This window comes from Lagopus muta, chromosome 3, assembly GCF_023343835.1.
Source record: "Lagopus muta isolate bLagMut1 chromosome 3, bLagMut1 primary, whole genome shotgun sequence".
NCBI classification, from domain to species: Eukaryota; Metazoa; Chordata; class Aves; order Galliformes; family Phasianidae; genus Lagopus; species Lagopus muta.
This window is the reverse complement of record NC_064435.1, coordinates 71,439,492-71,459,255: the sequence shown is the minus strand read 5'-3', so window position 1 is coordinate 71,459,255 and position 19,764 is coordinate 71,439,492. Positions and strand designations below refer to the sequence as shown.

The window sequence follows — 19,764 nt, the reverse complement described above, 5'->3', positions numbered from 1 at the left end:
TTCTTCAGATTTCCTCGATATACAGTAACATAAAAAGTTATTACATATGATTGAGTTAGAAGACTTTAATCCTACCTTCCAACATACTGAGGTGCATGGCATCATTGGCTCGCTTTGGCACACTAAGCATCACCTCCAGGCCATCCTTAATCTCACCTTTACCTTCTTCACAGCACGTGAGCAACTCCTGCAAAAGATAAGCAGACATGAGCATCCTCTCTCTATATTAGTACAACAATGCTACTTCTAACATGCAAAGAAACATTTTGGAATGTAAAATCTATTTTAAACTTATTCTTCCAATGACGCGATAGCATATTTTGTACTTATCAGTATCTGTTCTTTGTAGAGCAACCTAAACTGCTGCCTAAACACCTCTAATTTAAATAATTTGATTAATAATAAATCTTTAGAAAACACATTAAGGACATTTTTTTCCTGATGCAGCACAGATGCAGCTATTGGATGTAGCACTATGTCAAGATCCAGAACAGTACAGGTCCCAGCTCATGAAGCTGGTGGAAAATGGGACAGAATAAATGTATCTGTATGTAACCTTCACTTCATTGCATCAAATACCTGATCTGTATTACTGCTAATTAAAGGATTTACTTTGTTTCATTTCCAATATTCAGTGATGTACTCTACTCTGTCTTCAAACAGCTGAAAGCCTCTTAGAGACAAAAAAAGTTTGTATACAAACAACTATTAAATGAGGGACAGAAGTTAGAGAAGAGAATGTGCTGAAATGTTGCAAAAGAATTTAAGGCGATGCAGTTCAGTGCTCATTCATGATACAGGAGCTGATATTCAAATTTCCTCACATTCTTCAAGTTTTTGAATGGTATCAAGATAAATTGTAGCTTGCATGACTAAAAGAACGTATTATTTTCTTCTGCTATTCTTAATTCATTCAAGTTTAAATTCCTTTTTAATGAGAAAGCCAAGTGATTCCTACTTCATAATTCCATAATTGCCTATTTCCACTTAACTACCAATATAATCCATCACTGCAGCAAAACAGAACAATGCTGCACTTAAGTTTTGGATGACAAAATAGCAGAGAAGTACAACTGAATGTCCTCTTCGAGAGGCAGAAGATTGGTAGCTTCAATATTATGTGGACATATAAACAGAACTTCTGAAACTGGAAATGTTCTGCCATCATTCAGGATTTGGGCTCTTCATCCTTTCATGTTTCACACCTCTTATCTTGTAGAAGAAAAGAAAATCCAGCATTCATCAAATTTATATCCATTTTACTATGCAGAAAAGCCATCTGGCTCTGAAAAGACTGGTGAAATCAGTCTATCCTGTCCCTTCAATACTGCATCACCTAAGACATATTTAGATTCAACAGCTGTTGAAATCAGTCCCCAGAACTTCTAAAACATGACAGCCTAACTCTATAAGTTCTAACTTAATCAAGCTGCATCTTTTTTTGCAAGGGGAGAACAGACAATAGTTTCAACTAAAACAGTAGATCCATTTCCAACTTGACATCACTGGGAACATTAAAAGTAACAAATGTTGTGCAAACATTTGATACACGTACATACCAGTATTTTACAGTAGTTTGTACCATAAACACAGCTAATGGTTTGTAGAAATCTTGTTTCAGAAACCATTAAAAAAATACACCTGTTTATGCAGCTATTAATTACTTGCTTGCTCCAGAAATGCCAAAGATATTTTCTAAGTATACATTAACAGAGAGTTATCTTTTTGATTTACAGAAATCTGGACCAGAAGTTTCTTATTTATGCTTTCTTTCATTTTCAGTGTTTTTAGAAGTATGCCTGCTCAGGATGCTGTAGTCTCAGAGTGAAGAGTAAAAAAGCCTTTCTGATTTCAGAAAGAGCTTTGCTTGCTTACGAGCAGCAGAAACTCAGAAAGAAGTTTGAATTAGTACTGACCTTTAAAAGAAGCTGATATTTTGTTATCCTTTGGACAGGTTTGATAAGGTAAGAAGAGATAGAGTTGGCCAGTCCATGTCGCTGTTGTATCTCCTACACAAAAAGCAACCATTTGAGGACTTGTGAGTACCCACAAGCAGATTCAAGCCTGTTCTGAAGGCTATGTGGCAGACATCAGCCAACATTTCTATTTTAGCAAGAAGTAAATAAATAAATAAATGAGAAGATGACAGTACATTCCAGCCACAGCAAGTGATCTGACTGTGCATTTGCCTGCTCACTTTGTATAAACACATCCAAGGGTACACCTGTAAAATGTTTCAACAGACCTAAATTCAAATAGCAGTGATGAGAGACATCGAACAAGTGGCAACAATTTTATTAAGTAAGATCTATAATTCTTGTTACTTTACCTTCAGGAGAGAAGAGAAAAGAAAAAAACAAAAACAACTCAGTGTTCCAGGGAAAAGTGAGGACTATTGCATATATGCTGAGGAATAAGGTTCTTGGCATCATCTGCTAAATCAACTGATAGTTACGGAGTGTATTTCCCCAAGAGCTGTTACAGAGCCACAAGGGGGAGCAAGAAGTAACATTTTCTAACCAAAGAAAAGAGGTTACACAAGAGACTGAAAAGAAAGCGGAGCCACTTAAAAGCAAACAAACAAGTCATCCAATAAGCTAAAGGAGGAAAATATAATCACGTCATAATTACAGGGAAGAATTACAGATTTCAAATACCAATCATGGTTGAATTTCAAGGCCAGCATTTGCCATTTATTACAGTACTGTATGCATTTTAACCGCACAATTTCAAACAGCAGGTTGATACACCGTAGCTATATGCTTTTTAAGCATGATTACAGTATCAGAAATTCTCAAGATGGGAATTTCAATGCAACTCCTTGAATTTACCTGTATACAGTCAGGCCTTCACTTTTCTATTCTACCTGAAATGGATTAGAAAATTGAGAGCCCTGGATACAATAGTAAAATACAGGGATCAAAGGAGATTGCATCAAAAATGGTAGCAAGAATAAATTTCTAATACAAATTAATCAGAGCCCCTTACTGATTCTTAAAGTAGCATTTACTAAGTTTTTTCTTTGAAATCTTTTGGTCATATCTGCCTGTTTTCATGTCGCCCATCGGTTCTTGTACAGTGCCTGAAAACTAAAGAGAGGCTTCACAGAAGGACTTTACCTTTAGAATTTCTATCACCCTCGTGATAGACTTGAAATTAACAGAAAGAACTTCAGTGATATTATTACTCAAATGTCCCCCACTCTGCTTTTATAAACAATACTAAAACAATGTTGCTGTCACTACTAGTAGCTCAGCACAGGAAAGGTGGAAACAAAATGAATAGAGAGCAACATAGTTGAATCACCTATAGATGTACTTTCAACCATACCAACACATCCTTCAAAGCAGCCAAAATTATCTAAAAGCTCTAACAGCTGCTACATTTTGGTCTTATCTTAAGTGGAATGTTAAGTGTAGACCAAATAACTTTGGGGATCGAAAGAGCAATGGTTGGTTTAGCAGCTACAAACAGTGGAAGTCAACTGAATTACCACTGCAATCAATTACAAGTTAAAGCTGCCCCAAGAAATGTAACAAAGACTGTCATTTTTATTTTGTACAATGCAACCTAAGCAAATTAAAATGCTAAGATTTACAGAATGTGCTTGAGAAACTGGAGATTTATGTTTTGGCTGTTGCTGCCCAAACCTGCTTACACTTCTGAATTGTTGTGATATAACAGTGACTTCTAACACTGATTTGACTGATTTAAGAGACCAATTGAGGAATATAAATTAATGGAGTAAGGGATATAATTGACTTTCTTAAGTTGACAGTAAATTGCATTATTAGTAACAGGAAGCTTGCATATTCTTAAGAAATAAGGCACTTGACATAAATAAATATAGGTACATTATTCAAAATAGGAAGACATATTTTTAAGATGGACATAAAGTACTTACATCAAAGTATGCTCCTGCATGTTCTAATATTAGCTGGGTAGAATCTGGCTTATTTTTGCAGTAAGTAACATACATTTGGAACTTGTCTGCCTGCAGATCAAAATGAAAATTTATACAGGTTATCACAGAGCATAACTTCTGTCTCAAAAACGTTTTCTACAGTTGTCAAAGAACGTATCTTCTGTCTCAAGAAACTAAGTGACATAGAATTATTTTTCAAGTCTGGCAGCACAATAAAATGTATCAGAAAAATGAGACCGAAAGCAACAGTAACGTATGTGAAAGTAGATAATACATAGCTAATAAAAAGATACTGAACTAAACAAAAACCCACATGCAGGTTTAGGCAACCCACGTAAACTTTCAGAGCAGCAAAGCACGGGCATTGGAGAAACATACCATAATTATTTTTCAGTTAAAGATACACAAAATTTTACTCAAATTTCAAAGAATAATTACTTTTACAGAGACTCAAGATATAAAGATATTTGAGATCTATTATCCACCCCTCCCTTCTTCCTATCTCCGTTATTATTTCTAAATGCAACTCTGAGTACGTTACCCATGTCACAAAGCAGTGTCCAACATCTTCTGGTAACTGTTCATATTTTTCAAGCTCCTTGAGGAATATACTATGGGTAGAGAAAAAAAATACAGTGTAAGACACATGAAATATTTTCATTAGAGCAACTGATATTGATCTATCGTCTGTGAATGAAGACAGAAAACTTTCTCTAATTCATACTAACAGCATGAGCTAACACAGGAAGAAAGGAATAGGTGACAAACGTGCAATATAAGAACTAATACAAAGCAATTCAATACAAGTTCTGATGCAAAGATCAGAAATTGCTTCAGCACATACTTGCAGTACACAAAATTGAACGTAGTTCCCCATCTAGAAGGTTTCCTACTTTCTGAGTTTCAGGAAAAGTTTAGTCTTCATGTCAAGAGAAATAAAAGGTTAAATTATTTTTGAATGCTCACATTAACTAAAGATACTGATGTTTGTGCAATATCTGTATTTTGTTGAGTTTAGTGATTTCCATCTCTGTGACAACTGAAAAACCTACAGCAGTATTTTAATGCACCCTAATAATTTCTTAAAAGCTCAAAGATGTCTGAGATTGAAAAAGAGAGTTTCTAATGGTGTATGTCAAGCTGCAAAAAGGAACAAATGAAACAATTTAGCCATGTGAGGAGAAATCTTTTAGATTTTTGATGGCAAAGAGTCCATTATTCATATGCACAATATTTTCATTAGGAAATCCCTTAGGTCATCATGTGGATTTACCAGTAAAATGGAAATGAGAGATAAGTCACTCACTTATTGTGGAACTCATAGATTTCCTGCATGTTTCCAAAGATAATATGCTCTTTGTTTACAATACCAGGTGGGATCTCTTCAACTCCACTTGTCATTTCCCATAGATACGTCTGCCCAGAACAAAAAAGATGCATGAAAGGTCATTAGAATGCTCAACAGAAGCACTCAGGTATCTGTAAGCATGCATTCACAGAGAGAAATTGGCAAAGATCATGCAGCAGCATCAAAACCAGTTGTGACACTGTCTGTTGTGTCACACAGATCTTGTGATTTTGACAGGAAAACTTAAGTTCTAAAACTGACAATTTAATACAGTCCTTGAAACTCCATCATTTAAGATGCATAGTGCTCTTGACAACCTCTAGTGCTTCAGGATATTGCTTATCAAGGTCATGTCTCCAGTCTAGAAGTTCATGTTGTGTGTAACAGCTAACACTGATCATTACTAGCTTGAGCATAACAATCACTGGGCACCTTTCCATGGAATCTCCCTGAATTTCTATTCAAAAAGTCAGTGAGTAGCAGAACATGTGATACACATAATAAGAGAATTAACACAAGCTGTCCTCACTTGCAAGCAAAGCACATAAATTAAACCACTCCCTTTTCTCTCCTCTCAAAAAAAAAGACAAACAGTATTGACAGAAGCAAAACATATAGAATAAATTCTGAAGTGGCTGATATCAAGCTGTAATTTTGTAATTTTAGGTTTCTTTATAATAGCTGAAAAAATAGTTAATTGGGTCTTATGACAACAAACTAAACATTTGTTTTTAAAAATCAGAAAGAAGTAGAAAGCAACAGATTGAATCTTGTCTTCAAAGATCATTGAAAAAGACAACTTACGTCCATGCATTCTCGGAGGTCTCTTACGTAAGCCTTTTCTGTCTGAATCAGCTCAGCCATAATAAACCTTAGGTGACAACAGAAAGACTAATCAAATCTCAATCTGTATAATTGTTTTGAATACATAATAACCAGAATACACATTTCTCATCAGCTTTTGCTTTTTCCACTGCTCTAAGAAAGTCTGAGAACTGAAATGCTATGAGAAAAAAGACATGAAGGAAACATGAGAGATAGCACTCTTGCATTAGTAACCAGTGCAAAAAGAAATGGGGAAAAAGATGGAAGTTTTCTTAGATGCTTATCCTCTTTCCTCTCCTTACACATTTATTTCACATTATTTCTAAAAAAGAAAAAAAGCAGGTTAACACAAGTCTAGGATGGCTTTGAAAGTCTGAGATTCAGACATGCTAAAAATTCCTATACGAATGAGCATGTGAATGAAAAGCACTAGGAGCTACTGACTAGTATTACTCTCTTTTACTTTTTATCCAATTTCTAAGCTTCCAGACAAGCCATGACAGTTGCTTCATTATCAGGATTGATCTATGCACTCTCAGTTATTAAAAATAAATAAATTCATTACTCTTTCCTGCGGGCAGATTTTCGTTTTTCTTCATTAAGCTCATGAGCAGCATCACGCAGTTTCACTTCTGACCCAGGGACACTGGCTGGGATTATATCCAGCTGCAAGCTTTTGCTCTTCATGAAAGAAAGGAAGAATTGGTTAAGGAAGGAGACAGGAGAAAACTACAGCTAAATCAAAAGGAAGCAAACATATATTTTTTGCATGTGTCAGTCATCACACTCTAATTTCACTTACCGATTTATTGGAATCGGAGGAAATACCCAGAGCTTTCTCTAAAGAGGTCCTGTATTTCTCCATGCGCAGAGAAAAGTCTCTGTACCTTTTATCCACTGCCGTGACACATTTTTTAATCTCTGTTGCATGAGCATGCCCTTTTTCACAAAAGCCATCAGCCAGCTGTATCAACAACTTCACCCTCTCTTTGGTTTGCTATGAAAACAGGAAAATATCAAACAGTTACTAACTCTACCTGTCATGAAGGGGATCATTTTGCTTAACCTGCTACCAAGTACAGGTGGAGAAGTCATGGAAGGAGCAAGCTTCTACCTTTCGTTCCTTTAAATAAATACCCTTTTCTTTAAAGAAATGTCACAGAATCTCTTTGAATCTCTTTAGTGGAGCCCAGTGAAAGGACAGGGGGAAATGGGCACAAGCCAGAAGACAGGATGTTCCATATGAACACAAGGAAAAACTTTACTGCAAGGGTGGCAGAGCACACTAACAGGCTGCCCAGAGAAAGGTTGTGAAGTCTCCTCTGGAGACATTCAGAACCCACTTGGATGCTTTCCTGTGTAACCTACCTAAAACAACTCTTGCTTTAGCAGGGGCTGGATTATATGATCTCCAAAGGTCCCTTCTAACCTCTATGACTCTGTAACACAGGTTTTCTTGGGTTTTACATGACTAGAAGTAAAAACACGCTCCATATATAATCCAGAGACTAAACTCTCCTGGGCAAGCTTTTCAGAACGTGGTCATTTTCCTTGCACTAATACAAATGAATTTTGATCCCATCAAAGGTATTTTGCTCATTACACCGAAGCACTAACATTGGGCCTGACTCACAAAGTCTCAGGAGTCTTCCCCCCCTTATACATGGACTTAACAAAAATCATATCTGTCACAGCATTTCAGTTATGTATTTTGCACTTAAATGGATTAAGAATATATCTCTAATAAGCCTCCAGAGACACAGAAGATTGTAACTCTGCGATAACTCAAAGCCATACAGTAAATTGCAGACTTTACTGAAAAGACTAATCTAAGGAGTAATTATTTTTATATTTTTCTATTATTTTTTAATTAAATGTCAGATGAATAATTTGTCTTCTTGTATTTTATATCCTAAATGATCATGGAGCAATCCACAAACATGAAGATGTAAAAATAAAAATCATAGACCTTCAAGGTTTCTGGTTGTTTTTTTTTTTGTTTGTTTTGTTTCAACCATTTTTAAAATCAATTCTGTCACAAGAAATCAATTGCACATCAGGCTGATGAAACTGAAGCAACGCAGTGATTATCTTCTGATTCTCTTTTGTTCTATTATTTTCTAAGTAGAAATACAGAGATAAAACCAACACAAGAAAACAAAGCTTAACAGACATCCTTATTGTCCTGCTTATTTGTTTTTCTAATGGTATTGAATTTTATTTATCTCACCTTTGCTGTGATCTGAAATTCTTCATGTTCTTTTAACAGCTCTTGAGTATGCTGGATACTGGAACCAGTGGAAGTATGTGTGGATAAATAAAACTCCCCATTGTCATGAATCCATTCCAGAGCCTAAAATAAATATCAAGAACAAAAGAAGAGTAAGAATGAAGGCAACATATTTTTGCCAATAGATACCAACTGTAATAAGCTTTTCATGAACAGAAGTTGGTGACAGTTAAATTTTATTCTATTCCACTTGTGGCATTTGTGATTTCACTCGTATACTCCAAAAGTGAGGAAAAACCACTTTTTAGTTGCAACACAGGCCTGCTGAACTTCAACATAAATATGTATTTTCCAACCTTAAAAATTATTACATTAGACATTTAAAACCTTTAAAACATACTGGTTGTGATGAACTTTACTGTCCGTCTACTAGGAAAAAAATAGAGTCCTTGCAAACTGCTGCTTAACACAAAAATCAAATCTGTGACTGAAGACTTGCATTGCCAAGTTGTTTTCAGCTCTTAATATAGCCAGCTTTAGCAGCATTCATAAGCACATGAACTTCATAGCTTCTTGGTTCTGACAAGGCCAGTATTAAATGTTGAAAGAGTTCAACACAGTTTGGTTAGAATACTGAATGTGAATGTCTGAATTTTAAAGACTGTAAGGGCATACAACAATGCCATTTGCTTAGTTGCATTCTAGTGTGGATGCAAGCCTGATGAGACACTCCTGTGTCCCTGGTGGAAACAAACCAAGAACTCTTGGACTAGAGTAAAGAAGAGATGCACATCAACTGGTTGCCTGTATGATGTTTCTTGTCATTCTTATATGAAACTTTGACAGTGAAGAATGATATGGACAAGAAGCATTATTGATATTGAGTATTATTGATATCATAAATAACAATTATTTTGATACTTTCTCTTTTCAAATTTTTAGTCCACCCGACTTTTTTTTTTGTGGCTTTATTACACAGTGCTGGTGTGAGTGATAAACAAAACTTCCCTTCCGCAAATGCCACCCTTTCACTACTCCTTGGCAGTTCTACAGAGTAGAACATGACTGAAACTGATCTCAGTGTTGATTCCTACAGTTCAGGCCAGCTCACTTCATTCGAAGATCAGAACTGTATGCTGGAGACACACATCACCATACAGAAACTAGTGAAATCTAGAGCCCAGGTGAGTCCTTAATTCTGGAATGGTTTGTCATTCTATCATTATTCTTGCAAACTACTATGTTTGCTTTTCCTACAGCATGGCATAGCGTTCTGAAAGTACAAAGAATGGGTTCTTCCAAATTCCCAACAAAAATTTATATGAAGATAATGGTAATTTGATTTTCTGGTTAATCAGTGTAGTGTCCCAATAAAGTTGTCAGTGACTAAATGGGAGGCAGCTGTATAATGGGATTTACAATGAAAACGCTGACAGATCTTTATCTCTAGTGTTTGACCATTAGTCAGTAACCTCTGTACAAAAGCAAGTAGGTCACATGCTTGGCAGAAGCTGAAGTTAAGGTTGTTAGAAAGCAGTGAAGGGGACCAGAGGGGGGATGTTGTTGCTCTTATTTAACTCCATTCTGTGATTTAACTTGCATTACTTTCTTCATGGAATCAGGAAAAAGAGATTTCAGAAATATTTCAAGAGAACAAAAGAGAACCCCAGTCATTAAGTCTCTGTCTACACTGGATGTCAGAAAGAAATAAAAGATTAGCATTTTGTGTCCTGTAAAGTACATTTAACCATATTTCGCACTATGGATATTGTGTTGTTTTCTGCAGAACAGGAGCTTCCTTCTTTGTCCTGCAGCCAGTTAAAAAAAAAACACACAAAAAAAAAAAAAACAAAAAAAACCCACAAAAAAGTATCTGCAGATCATTCCAGTTACTAATTCCATCTTGGAACCCCATGCTTAATTTTAGGGTTAGTATTATGATTAGTAAAGGAGATTATTTCAGCTGTAGTTATTTAATTACTCAATGGTTATTTCCAGACTGTTAAACTTTAAAAAAAAAAAGAAAAAAGAAACAAAAACCAAAACATAACAATGATCTACAACCTAAGAATCCAAGAAAACAAATACACAGAAACTGCAAAACCTTTCTCAGCCATTCAGTTATATTGTTCATTGAATTACCCAACTTCTCTGTTTTCTTGAACTGCCAATCAGTTTAATTAGATCCCCTCCCACTGCAGCATGTGAGAAAAATGTTGCCATTATGACTCTGGTCCCATTAGGTGTGTGTGTGAAAATTAACAAGTGTAACAACTTTTCAAACACAAACTTGCAGAAATGAGACTAGCCAGCAGGGCACCAAGCCAGTTGAAGCAATTAGATTTTCTTTTAAAAGAAATATTAAAAGTAAATAATTCCTCTTACTTTTTAATTTAATTATCAATCTTTCAGATGTTTCAAGTACTGAAGTCAGCAACAAGTTTCTAACAGTGGGACAAGCCAATCAATGTCAAATCCTGATCATACTGAAGAGAATTTTTATATAGAACTCTCACCTGTTTGGCACTTCTTTCGAACACCACATACTGTTGGCATTGATCAAGACGTCTTTTACGCATGGTCCAATAATGCAGCACACGGTTCTCCCGCTGGAAGAGTTCATTCAAGATATCTGGAGGAATAAAAACAGTTTCACCAGAGGTTGTGACAACCAATTTTGAAATAACATATCTAAATCCGTGGTAGAAAGTAGCTTATGCTGTAGAATGTGTAATGCACTGTTTCTAACGCTCTGTTTTGCTCTTTGTCGTGATGTTTTCCTTTGTCAATACCACTTACAGAAATGTTGGTTAAAGAAACTAGAGATGTAATTGAAACCTATTAATAATGCCTTTTCTTCATCCAGATGCTTTTCATACAGGGCCTGCTACTTATACAGGACTTCAAAATGTATTATGACAAAGATAGTTCTTGAAGAATTTTCTCACAAAGAGCGAGCATACACAAGTAATGACAACCTGCCTGGGGTTCCAAATTAACCATAGGAAAGAACCCATTTTTCTTAATATCCAGTTTCTTACGAAATATTTAATACATGCGGGTAAATACGTAACCATAAGTCACTACAACAACAAACACGACCATCACAGCACAATAAAAACACACTAAATCACTAAATTTGTAATTCCTCTTGGGAAAAAAAAAAAAAAAAAAAAAAAAAAAAAAACCCAACAACAGTGTAATTGAGTATGCTGACTCGCTCCAATATTAGCATTCATCGGGCCTTGATAGAATCTCCATGTAATCAAATACTTGTATCCACTCTGCTATTCCATTCCTGAGTATCAGAAGGTGTGCAGCTTTGAGGAGTTACTGTTATCCTGCAATTCCCTGTACCTGACTTACAAGTTCTTTGACGGCAAAGGGTTTTTGCTTACAATATGCTTAAGATTTTATCTGCATTCTGCTTCTTTCATGATTATTGTTTTTCATTTCAAACAAAGCTGTTTCTTGTGAAGCTCACTTTACCCACTGCTTCTTTCAGAAGAGCAGCCCTAGTGGATTTGGTAGCTACTGCAAACCCAGATAGCAAGCTGGAATACGGTGAATAGGTAAACATAAGATCTCTGCTAGGTGATTCTGTCACAAGTGCAAAAAAACCCAAGGGAAAGTCTCTAACATTTGAAAGAAACAGAAAAGACTTAAAAAAAAAAAAAAAAAAAAAAAAGAAAAAGGAAAAAAGGAAAAAAAAAATAGGCTCATTCTTCACAATCATGCTTTACTTGTTTTTCTACTGACATCCACAGTTGAATATTTTCCAGAACTGAATGGAGAGTCTCATGTGCCAGGTATCACAAAATCTCTGTATCTCTCTACCCCAAGGTTCTAGTCCACCATGCCTTACTTGCAAACAACTCTGAGACCAACCGTTTAACAGTTAAACTCAGAGAAAGGGAGCCTAAGGTGAAAAGCATCTCTACCTATGGGTAACCTGGGACCAGTTACAATTACCTCCCACTGCCTCCCCAAGGATTATGAAACCTGACTGCGCTGCTGCCAATACCTCCCCTCTTGGAAATACCATGGTTCCATTTGACACTGAGCACCGAGATCACCCAGAGTTTGCCTTTGGTTGCAATCTGGTAACTGCAGCCAAAGACTTGCTGGGCAGGCTACCCTCAAACTTGCCTCAACTGATCTGTCCCTTTGCCAAATCATGCGCTGATCTGCAATGAGCAACACTGCCTTGCCTGCTTTCTCTGTTTCACTTCTGCCTTAGGCCACATCTGAAATGTTTGCATAGAATATATGCTAGATTTCTGGGGGACTGTCATTATATTATATAATACCCCCAACTAGACACTATATAAAAAGAAACATCTTGATAATGACGCAAGTGAAGTAGTTCTGACACTCAGCAAGAAAGGTGAATTTAACTAATTGGAACAGCATTTGTTCTGTCAGGACATGATGCAGATGGCAAGCCAGTGAGAGACATTTGGCTGAGTCCCATTAGTGTTACTACCATTAATTTCTTGGACTGACAAGGAACAGAAAAAATATTCTATAAAATACTCATAGGAAGTTACAGAACATAGACATTTAATATCAGATTTAGATGAGCAACTTTGTTTCAAGGCTTCTGAAGTACTGTTGTTACTTTCTACAATTCCAACATTTGTTGCAAAACTAAATTAGTTCCTAAGTTTTCAGCTTATTCTTCAGGTTCTTACCAGCTGAAACCTCTCAGAGCCTGTCTCTACACATCCTGCACTCTCTATCTAAAAATATAATCACCTCTAGACAAAAGTTCCCTCATCAACCAATCCAATCATGAATGTTCAGCTGCAGCCTGTGTAGCAGAGGTAAGAAAGAAGCACATAAAATTAGCAGCAGCAGTAAAGATGAAGATGATCCGTTTCTGAGCTTCCAGCAATTGTCACTGAATTCATCTGCCATAACAAAGTCTCAGGCTACAACTGCTTCCTAAAAATTGGCTTTGGCAGGATGTCTGATACAGAATTTGAGTTGCTATAACTACATTTCAAGAAAATTATTTACACTGGTATGAAGGGACAGAATGACAACTTTCAGAGTTCAGTATCTATTGTGACTAGTTTTCTATGAAGAATGTGTTTAGATAAACTTTGTTTAGATTAAAAAAAGAATTATTTTCTAGATATCTTAGTATGCATCTGGGAATAAGGATCAAGTGTGCCACTGAATAAGGTACACGATGTTTTGTAATCTTTTTCCTTTTCTTTTTTTGTTCAGCAGTTTTGCAGAAATTCAAAGGCTACTCCACTTTATTAACTGTTCTAACGCCTGAATGTACTGACCACAGTCTATATGTAATTTCAAGAACACATCTGAGTACAAGAGCATGTAATGATCCTGCAGAACTAACGCGCAGTGTATTTTTCCAAGATGAAACAAATGCTTAATTCTTCTTAAGAATTCTCCATCTGTTTAGAAAGTAGATTTAAAAAAGACTTTTATTTTACTTACTTACCTGGCTGAACAGGAATAGCAGAGCGAACTTTCAAATCACTTGATCAGCTACCACTATACCATTAAGATCCCACACAAAGAAAGCCTTGCTAGTTTTATCTCAACTCTCAGAAGCTTTAGTTCTCAGAATTTTATTACATGGTTTTGGGGGGTAAAGAGTGGAAGAGCACATCATTGATTTTTTTCCTACTTGGGAACATTTTTTGCTTTTCTGTTTTTTAAAAAAATTCATCACAGACGTTTTAAACATATATCATTCATCTAGGATTGTAAATGTACACAGAACATACACAACACTGTCATTCTGAAATATTTTTTTAAGGACATTAGCAAAGACTTTCCTACCTTTTTCTCATTTGAACACATTTATCTCTAACACAGTGACTATTTCTGCACAAACCACTTTTGGAACTGAATCCTATAGAAGTTTGTCTACAAATCCTAAGATTTTTTTCTTACTCTCAAGAAACACTGTAGCTACAACTTACTGCTTCCTATTTGCTTCAGTTTTGTTTACTAGTACTAGAAGAGCTAAGTGACACGTCCGCCACAATTTTCTGTTTTTTAATATAGCCTGCATGTCTGCAGAGGTTTTGTCTTACAGAGTTCTCTAAATGGTGGTATCTTGGGGATGGGGTAATCCTTTGCCTTATCTGCACGTGAAAGCTTTAACTCTCACAATCCGATTATTTCCCTAGAAATATCCAATATACTATTATCTTTCTAAAAGGAAAAATTCAACAGAGGGAGATTTTCAATTTGAGCACCATTGAGATACATGGATAAGCTTAACACAAACTGTTTTCCTGTTCTAGGAAAAAGAAGAAGTGACCATGTGTCCTTTTGTGGTAGAATAACAAAATGATTTAGCACGGAAGTGACGTCTGGAAGTCATCTACTCCAATCTCATGTTTGAAGCAAATAAAAATTTGCAGAGACAAAGATTCCACTACCTCTCTAGACTACCTGTTCTACTCAGTGCTTTCTCACTCTTGTTGTAACATTTTTTCCTTATAGGCATTCCGATATTTCCTTTCTGCAACTGTTTCTTCTGAGTTTGGCTCCATCTTCTGTGCAACTCCCCTTTAGGTAGCTGCGAGCAGCAATTAGACAACTAGATTTCTCTGTTTCTGAGTCCATAGCATGGCCTGAGCCATAGTTTCAAAATGCATCAAGCAGAACACGACTAGCATATAAGTCATTAAAGTGTAGCATTTATTTCTGAATATCTCTCTCCAATCTCTGTTCTTCCTACTTCATCCATCACTTATGCATATCTTATCAATTTCTGCACTTTTGCCACTTTCTCCCTTGAAGATTTCTCAACTCCTTTCCCCATAACACAAGTTACACCTCAATGTTACACTATGCTGAATTACCCCTAACAAAAGCCAGGCTTCACGTAATGGCTCTTTCCTGCATCACCATTGCTACTACTTACCTGCACATGAAATTTGAACATGATGCTGATAGGACAAATTGCAAGAAGATTACATGTAAGAAGGGATAAATTCAGAGCAAATTAATGCGAGTATAAGAGAATTTGATGACCGGAAACTCTTTGCAAGTGTGAGAACAATTTTAGTTACTTCATGCAAAGCCTGACAGAACCATTTCCACTTGTGCAGGCATCAGTCCCCCATCATCAAACACACCACAGCAGATGGCGATCAGACTCTTTGGAGAGAAAAAGAAGAAACCCCTTACTTTTGACTTGCTGTTCAGGTGCCTTGATGTGCGTCACCATCCCTGGCATGTTTACGCTATTTCTGTGCAGGTATTTCAGGAAAACATCAGCATTCCTCCGGGCCAGCGTGCAAGCCTAGAGAGTCAGCAGTATTACTTTCTTTGAAGATGCACATGTAGAAAACCAGAAAGATATGAAGGACCTTCCTCTCTCCCTCTCCTCCTTTTTGTGCATATCTCACTCTCTACACTTTTAAAAAGTGCTGCTTTTTACACACAGAATTGTAGGGGTTGGAAGGGACCTCCAGAGATCATCGAGTCCAACCCCCGTTGGGGTTTAAGTTCTCCTACAAATAAGTCAAGCTAACCAGTAAAACCATTTCCCCAACAAACAGCAGTTAATCCTTACTTACAAACAAAATAAACGATTTTTATCTGAAGAGCCTAAAAGCAATTACCTCTAGAGCTTTCAGCATGACTCAGATATCACAGAGAAGTTTGTTTTGTGTATCTGCCACTTGAAATGATTTATTGCATAAACAGAGTGCGCGTGCTTCTGACATCACCTGGATATGCTTAACATCCACCAATGTTTTAGACAATAAACGATGGCTCTGCTGAAGTGAAACCAAAAGTGCTCAGATATGAAGACATGCCCTTTAAAGGCCTTGAGAACTTTCAGTCCTCACTCAGCTCAGCTGCCTTCTTCATCTTAATATACACCAAGTACTATACGTGGCCTGACTGTCTTATTTCTAAAAATAAGAACATGAAACACAGTTTTAAAAGGTTAGATAAACATTGCATAGTTATATCCAGTAATGAAGATATTAAGTCATTTCTCAAATTATTTTAACACAATACTGGAAAAATCACATGCCAGCAGCTGAAAGATATATTTGGTAGCATACTTGGAGCTAAGTTAGTGTATTTTTTAATTTTACCATCCATTTGTTGAGAACAAAAAAACTTTCAAAAAACTGAGTTACATACTGTGAAATCTTCCAAGATGACACTAAGAAAAAGACTTTGGTTATAGGCTTAGTTATGCTGCTTTACAAGCATCCATTAGACTTTTACTCAGCATGATTAGTAGCCCCTTCATTAGAACATTAGACAGACCGAAAACCTTTCACTTATCTGTAGGTTATTAGAGAACAGCCAACTATTCCCAGATGCTTGTCTAGCAATTTTCTCCTTCTGTACTGGTAGTTCAAGTACATACAAGAGTTGCACAGGCAGCTGTAACACTATATAACTGTCACTCCTTTTCTAACACAGCAGCTTTTAAGTATTTTTTTTAGAATGACAGTTGCTCAAAGCAGTGATTCCCAATTCCACTTCAGTCACAGTGGGAGACCTGACACCTACTGAAGTTCAGCAGGAAATACTTTTATAAAACTGGCAACAATTTTATGAACTTGGCTATGTTCTCCTAATCACCATCAGAAGCAGTTATCATGCCACTTCTGACATCTTTGCAGCTCTGGACATATACCTAGCTTTTAACTGGGCACTGCACTGTTGCTTACTGCATACATTTCAGTACCATAATTGTGAGTTTTCTAAGACACAGAAAACAATGAAAAGTGAAAAAACATACCTTTAGGAATGCCTCCTTCTGTTCCAAGTGTTTGCTTATCATGGGGGTAACATGATCTGTTTCGGAGTTGGGACCCAGCTTGTCTGCTCCCCCACACCAGTCTTCTTCCCGCTTATACTCTTGCTCCAGGCTTTCCAATACACTGCACACCTATCAGGCAGAAGGAGTTCAACTCACATATAATTCAGCACAACAAAAATTCCTAATTCATTCCTAACGCAAGAAAAAAGAATCTCAAAACCAATCTACCCTATACACATAACTTAGATTCAAACATGTTTTAACTGGGATTTAAAGGAAGGCATCAAACTTAGACTTTACTTTTACAAGTGTTGGCCTTCCTAAGTGCATTTGCTGAAGAGGCTCTTTCTGATGAAGCTGATTTTCTCCTATCTCTCTATCTGTGCAGTACAGGATGAGCATCAGACATTATTACAGAGGAAGCACCCTTACCAATCTCCTCACTAACTGATCTGCTGACTAATCAAATTAAATTGATTCCTCTCTAACTTTCATACAAAAGACCACAATAATCATCTGAAATACCTCCTTTAAACCTCCGTGCAACTTGCTTATGGTTTAAGGAAAATATCTTAATACAAACAGAAACTCAAACACTCATACAGTGTATTTCATTTTGGAAATGTTTTACAAGCCTTTCTTCAATTAAGAATCTGAAGAATGTTAAAGGGGAGAGAGACAGGAGAGGTTGACAGAGATTTGAATCTTCACTAATAACCACTGCACTTTGCACTTGGTAATGTACCTTCTTCGAATTTTGCTAACTGAAGCGAACATACCCTGACCAAATACTGTAGTCCATTAATAGTTACCACAATTTGTGTACTGTTTATTTAGAAACACATGGTTTGTGTTCCTAAGGCAGCCCGGAAAATAATTTGCTGTTTGCATTTTTTGTAATAAATGAGTAAATAAAAGTGAATGTAACCAAATCTAGTTAACCAAGTCTTCTAGATAGTGCTGCTTTATGACACAGTGAAGAATTAACCAAAGCTAACAGATCAAATAGCATTTCTGTACCTGTTCAGAAGTTTTATAGAAGGCAACAGAGGCATTCACAAGCTTGAGACGGTCCTCCATCTTGAGCATCAGTTGTTGCCAATGGGAAGCAACCTTTTCTGCACACTCCCTGATCATATCCATGTCATAGTGATTGGCCTGCAGCATTGCTTCTGCTTTCTGCTGAACCTGAAGGGCACTTTGATGTGTTTTCTGAAAAGAGGTGGAATTCAGGAGTTCAGCAGGGCAATTGAGTTCATTTTCTTGAAGACTGCAAAGGCTCACATTTCCACTCTGTCAGTGATACTTCTATACACATACACTCATAAACTAAATAGAACTGCTTAATATTAGTCATTGTACAACTTCACTATGCCAACAGAAAGAAAAGAAATCCTATGGAGATTGATCAGTAAATCAACAGTGATTAACTGCCTATAATGAAAACTACTGCATAATATTCAGTCACACACCTCATATTTATGTCACAAATTTCTCTATAATCATGAATTCCAAGTTGATTTTCTTTTCCTTCAATATGAGAATGAGGGAAAAAATAGAGATGGAAACGATTTATCTTATTTCGACTTGATTGCTATTTCTGTCCACAAAGCTTTAAGGCAGTCTATTGTGCATTAATATTAAACAAAGGTGCAAGCACGTAGAGCTTCGTTACGAGCAAAGTTTTCATTTTAGTTCTCTGTGTAAACATACACTTGCCTAAATTCTTCAGCATTAAACTATACTAAGCATGATTATATCTGAATCCAGAGTGACCCAAAAACCACAGAATTCAACGTTTCTCATCACCTATCCTTAAATTGGTGAAAACCCAAAGGTCATATGATTTCTATACTTAAAAGTTACCAAAGCTCTCAAAATGAGGGTACATGTAGCTCAAACTGTAAAAAACAGAGAGTAAAACACAGAACTTCATAAAAATTGCAGAACATGAAACAATTACTACAAGACTACAAGAATAATTTTCCAAACAACCAGAACATTACATTTTCAGCTAAAGTTCTTTAAAAAGAACATTATATCCAATCAATGTCACCACAAGTCCCTCAACAGTGCATACAAATTACTAAAACCATGTTCCACTGATTAAGAGCTCTGCATAATTTTTGTTCAGATGACCAATCCAATATATTTAGTTTGAAATCAAGGCAGGGGGGAGGACACATGGCCATACACAAATTTCAGTAAAATCTGAACAAAAATGGAAACATTAAAAGACCATATCAGAATACACACACATATTGATTTTCTAAAATCAGAATACATAACACTGATGTGTGCAGCTTCGTTTATTCTCAACATTAATAATTAGCATTATACTACTGCAATAAAAAGGGGAAACATCCCTTACATCTCCGTAGTGCGGTGATATGCAACACAGAAATTCTTGGTGACAGTCACTGAAAAAGTGCTTTTACCTCTATTGCATGTTGAAACTGCTCGTGTTCCCTCTGTAACTGTTCTGCCTCTTGCAAAGAGCTAGCAGTGATAAGGCCAGCGTTTAACATCGACTCCCCATTGCGGATCCAGCCCAAGACCTGTAACAAAGGAAAAGACCTTGAAATACGCAGTTCTGCTGCCAGTTAGCAAGAAAAGCACCACTGACAAAAACATTTATGGACAAACATGGTTCT

General features: G+C 36.4%; 1 protein-coding gene across 3 annotated transcripts in view; it reads right to left on the bottom strand.

Annotated features, from left to right (window-relative positions):
• Window positions 1-19,764, bottom strand: part of TRIO (trio Rho guanine nucleotide exchange factor) — a 224,379-nt gene that overhangs the window by 81,081 nt on the left and 123,534 nt on the right. For all 3 annotated transcript variants that reach the window (XR_007376094.1, XM_048940615.1, XM_048940616.1), the window contains exons 16-29: window positions 19,549-19,668; window positions 18,131-18,322; window positions 17,090-17,239; window positions 15,508-15,622; window positions 10,845-10,960; window positions 8,329-8,451; window positions 6,901-7,095; window positions 6,664-6,779; window positions 6,078-6,144; window positions 5,232-5,341; window positions 4,467-4,536; window positions 3,905-3,994; window positions 1,917-2,009; window positions 76-187 (exon numbers count right to left, since the gene is read on the bottom strand). Coding sequence is in view for 2 of the 3 variants with exons in the window: in XM_048940615.1 (XP_048796572.1) it covers window positions 76-187; window positions 1,917-2,009; window positions 3,905-3,994; window positions 4,467-4,536; window positions 5,232-5,341; window positions 6,078-6,144; window positions 6,664-6,779; window positions 6,901-7,095; window positions 8,329-8,451; window positions 10,845-10,960; window positions 15,508-15,622; window positions 17,090-17,239; window positions 18,131-18,322; window positions 19,549-19,668 (1,669 nt within the window). In the remaining variant the exon portion in view is untranslated. The remainder of the gene's footprint in view (window positions 1-75; window positions 188-1,916; window positions 2,010-3,904; window positions 3,995-4,466; window positions 4,537-5,231; window positions 5,342-6,077; window positions 6,145-6,663; window positions 6,780-6,900; window positions 7,096-8,328; window positions 8,452-10,844; window positions 10,961-15,507; window positions 15,623-17,089; window positions 17,240-18,130; window positions 18,323-19,548; window positions 19,669-19,764) is intronic.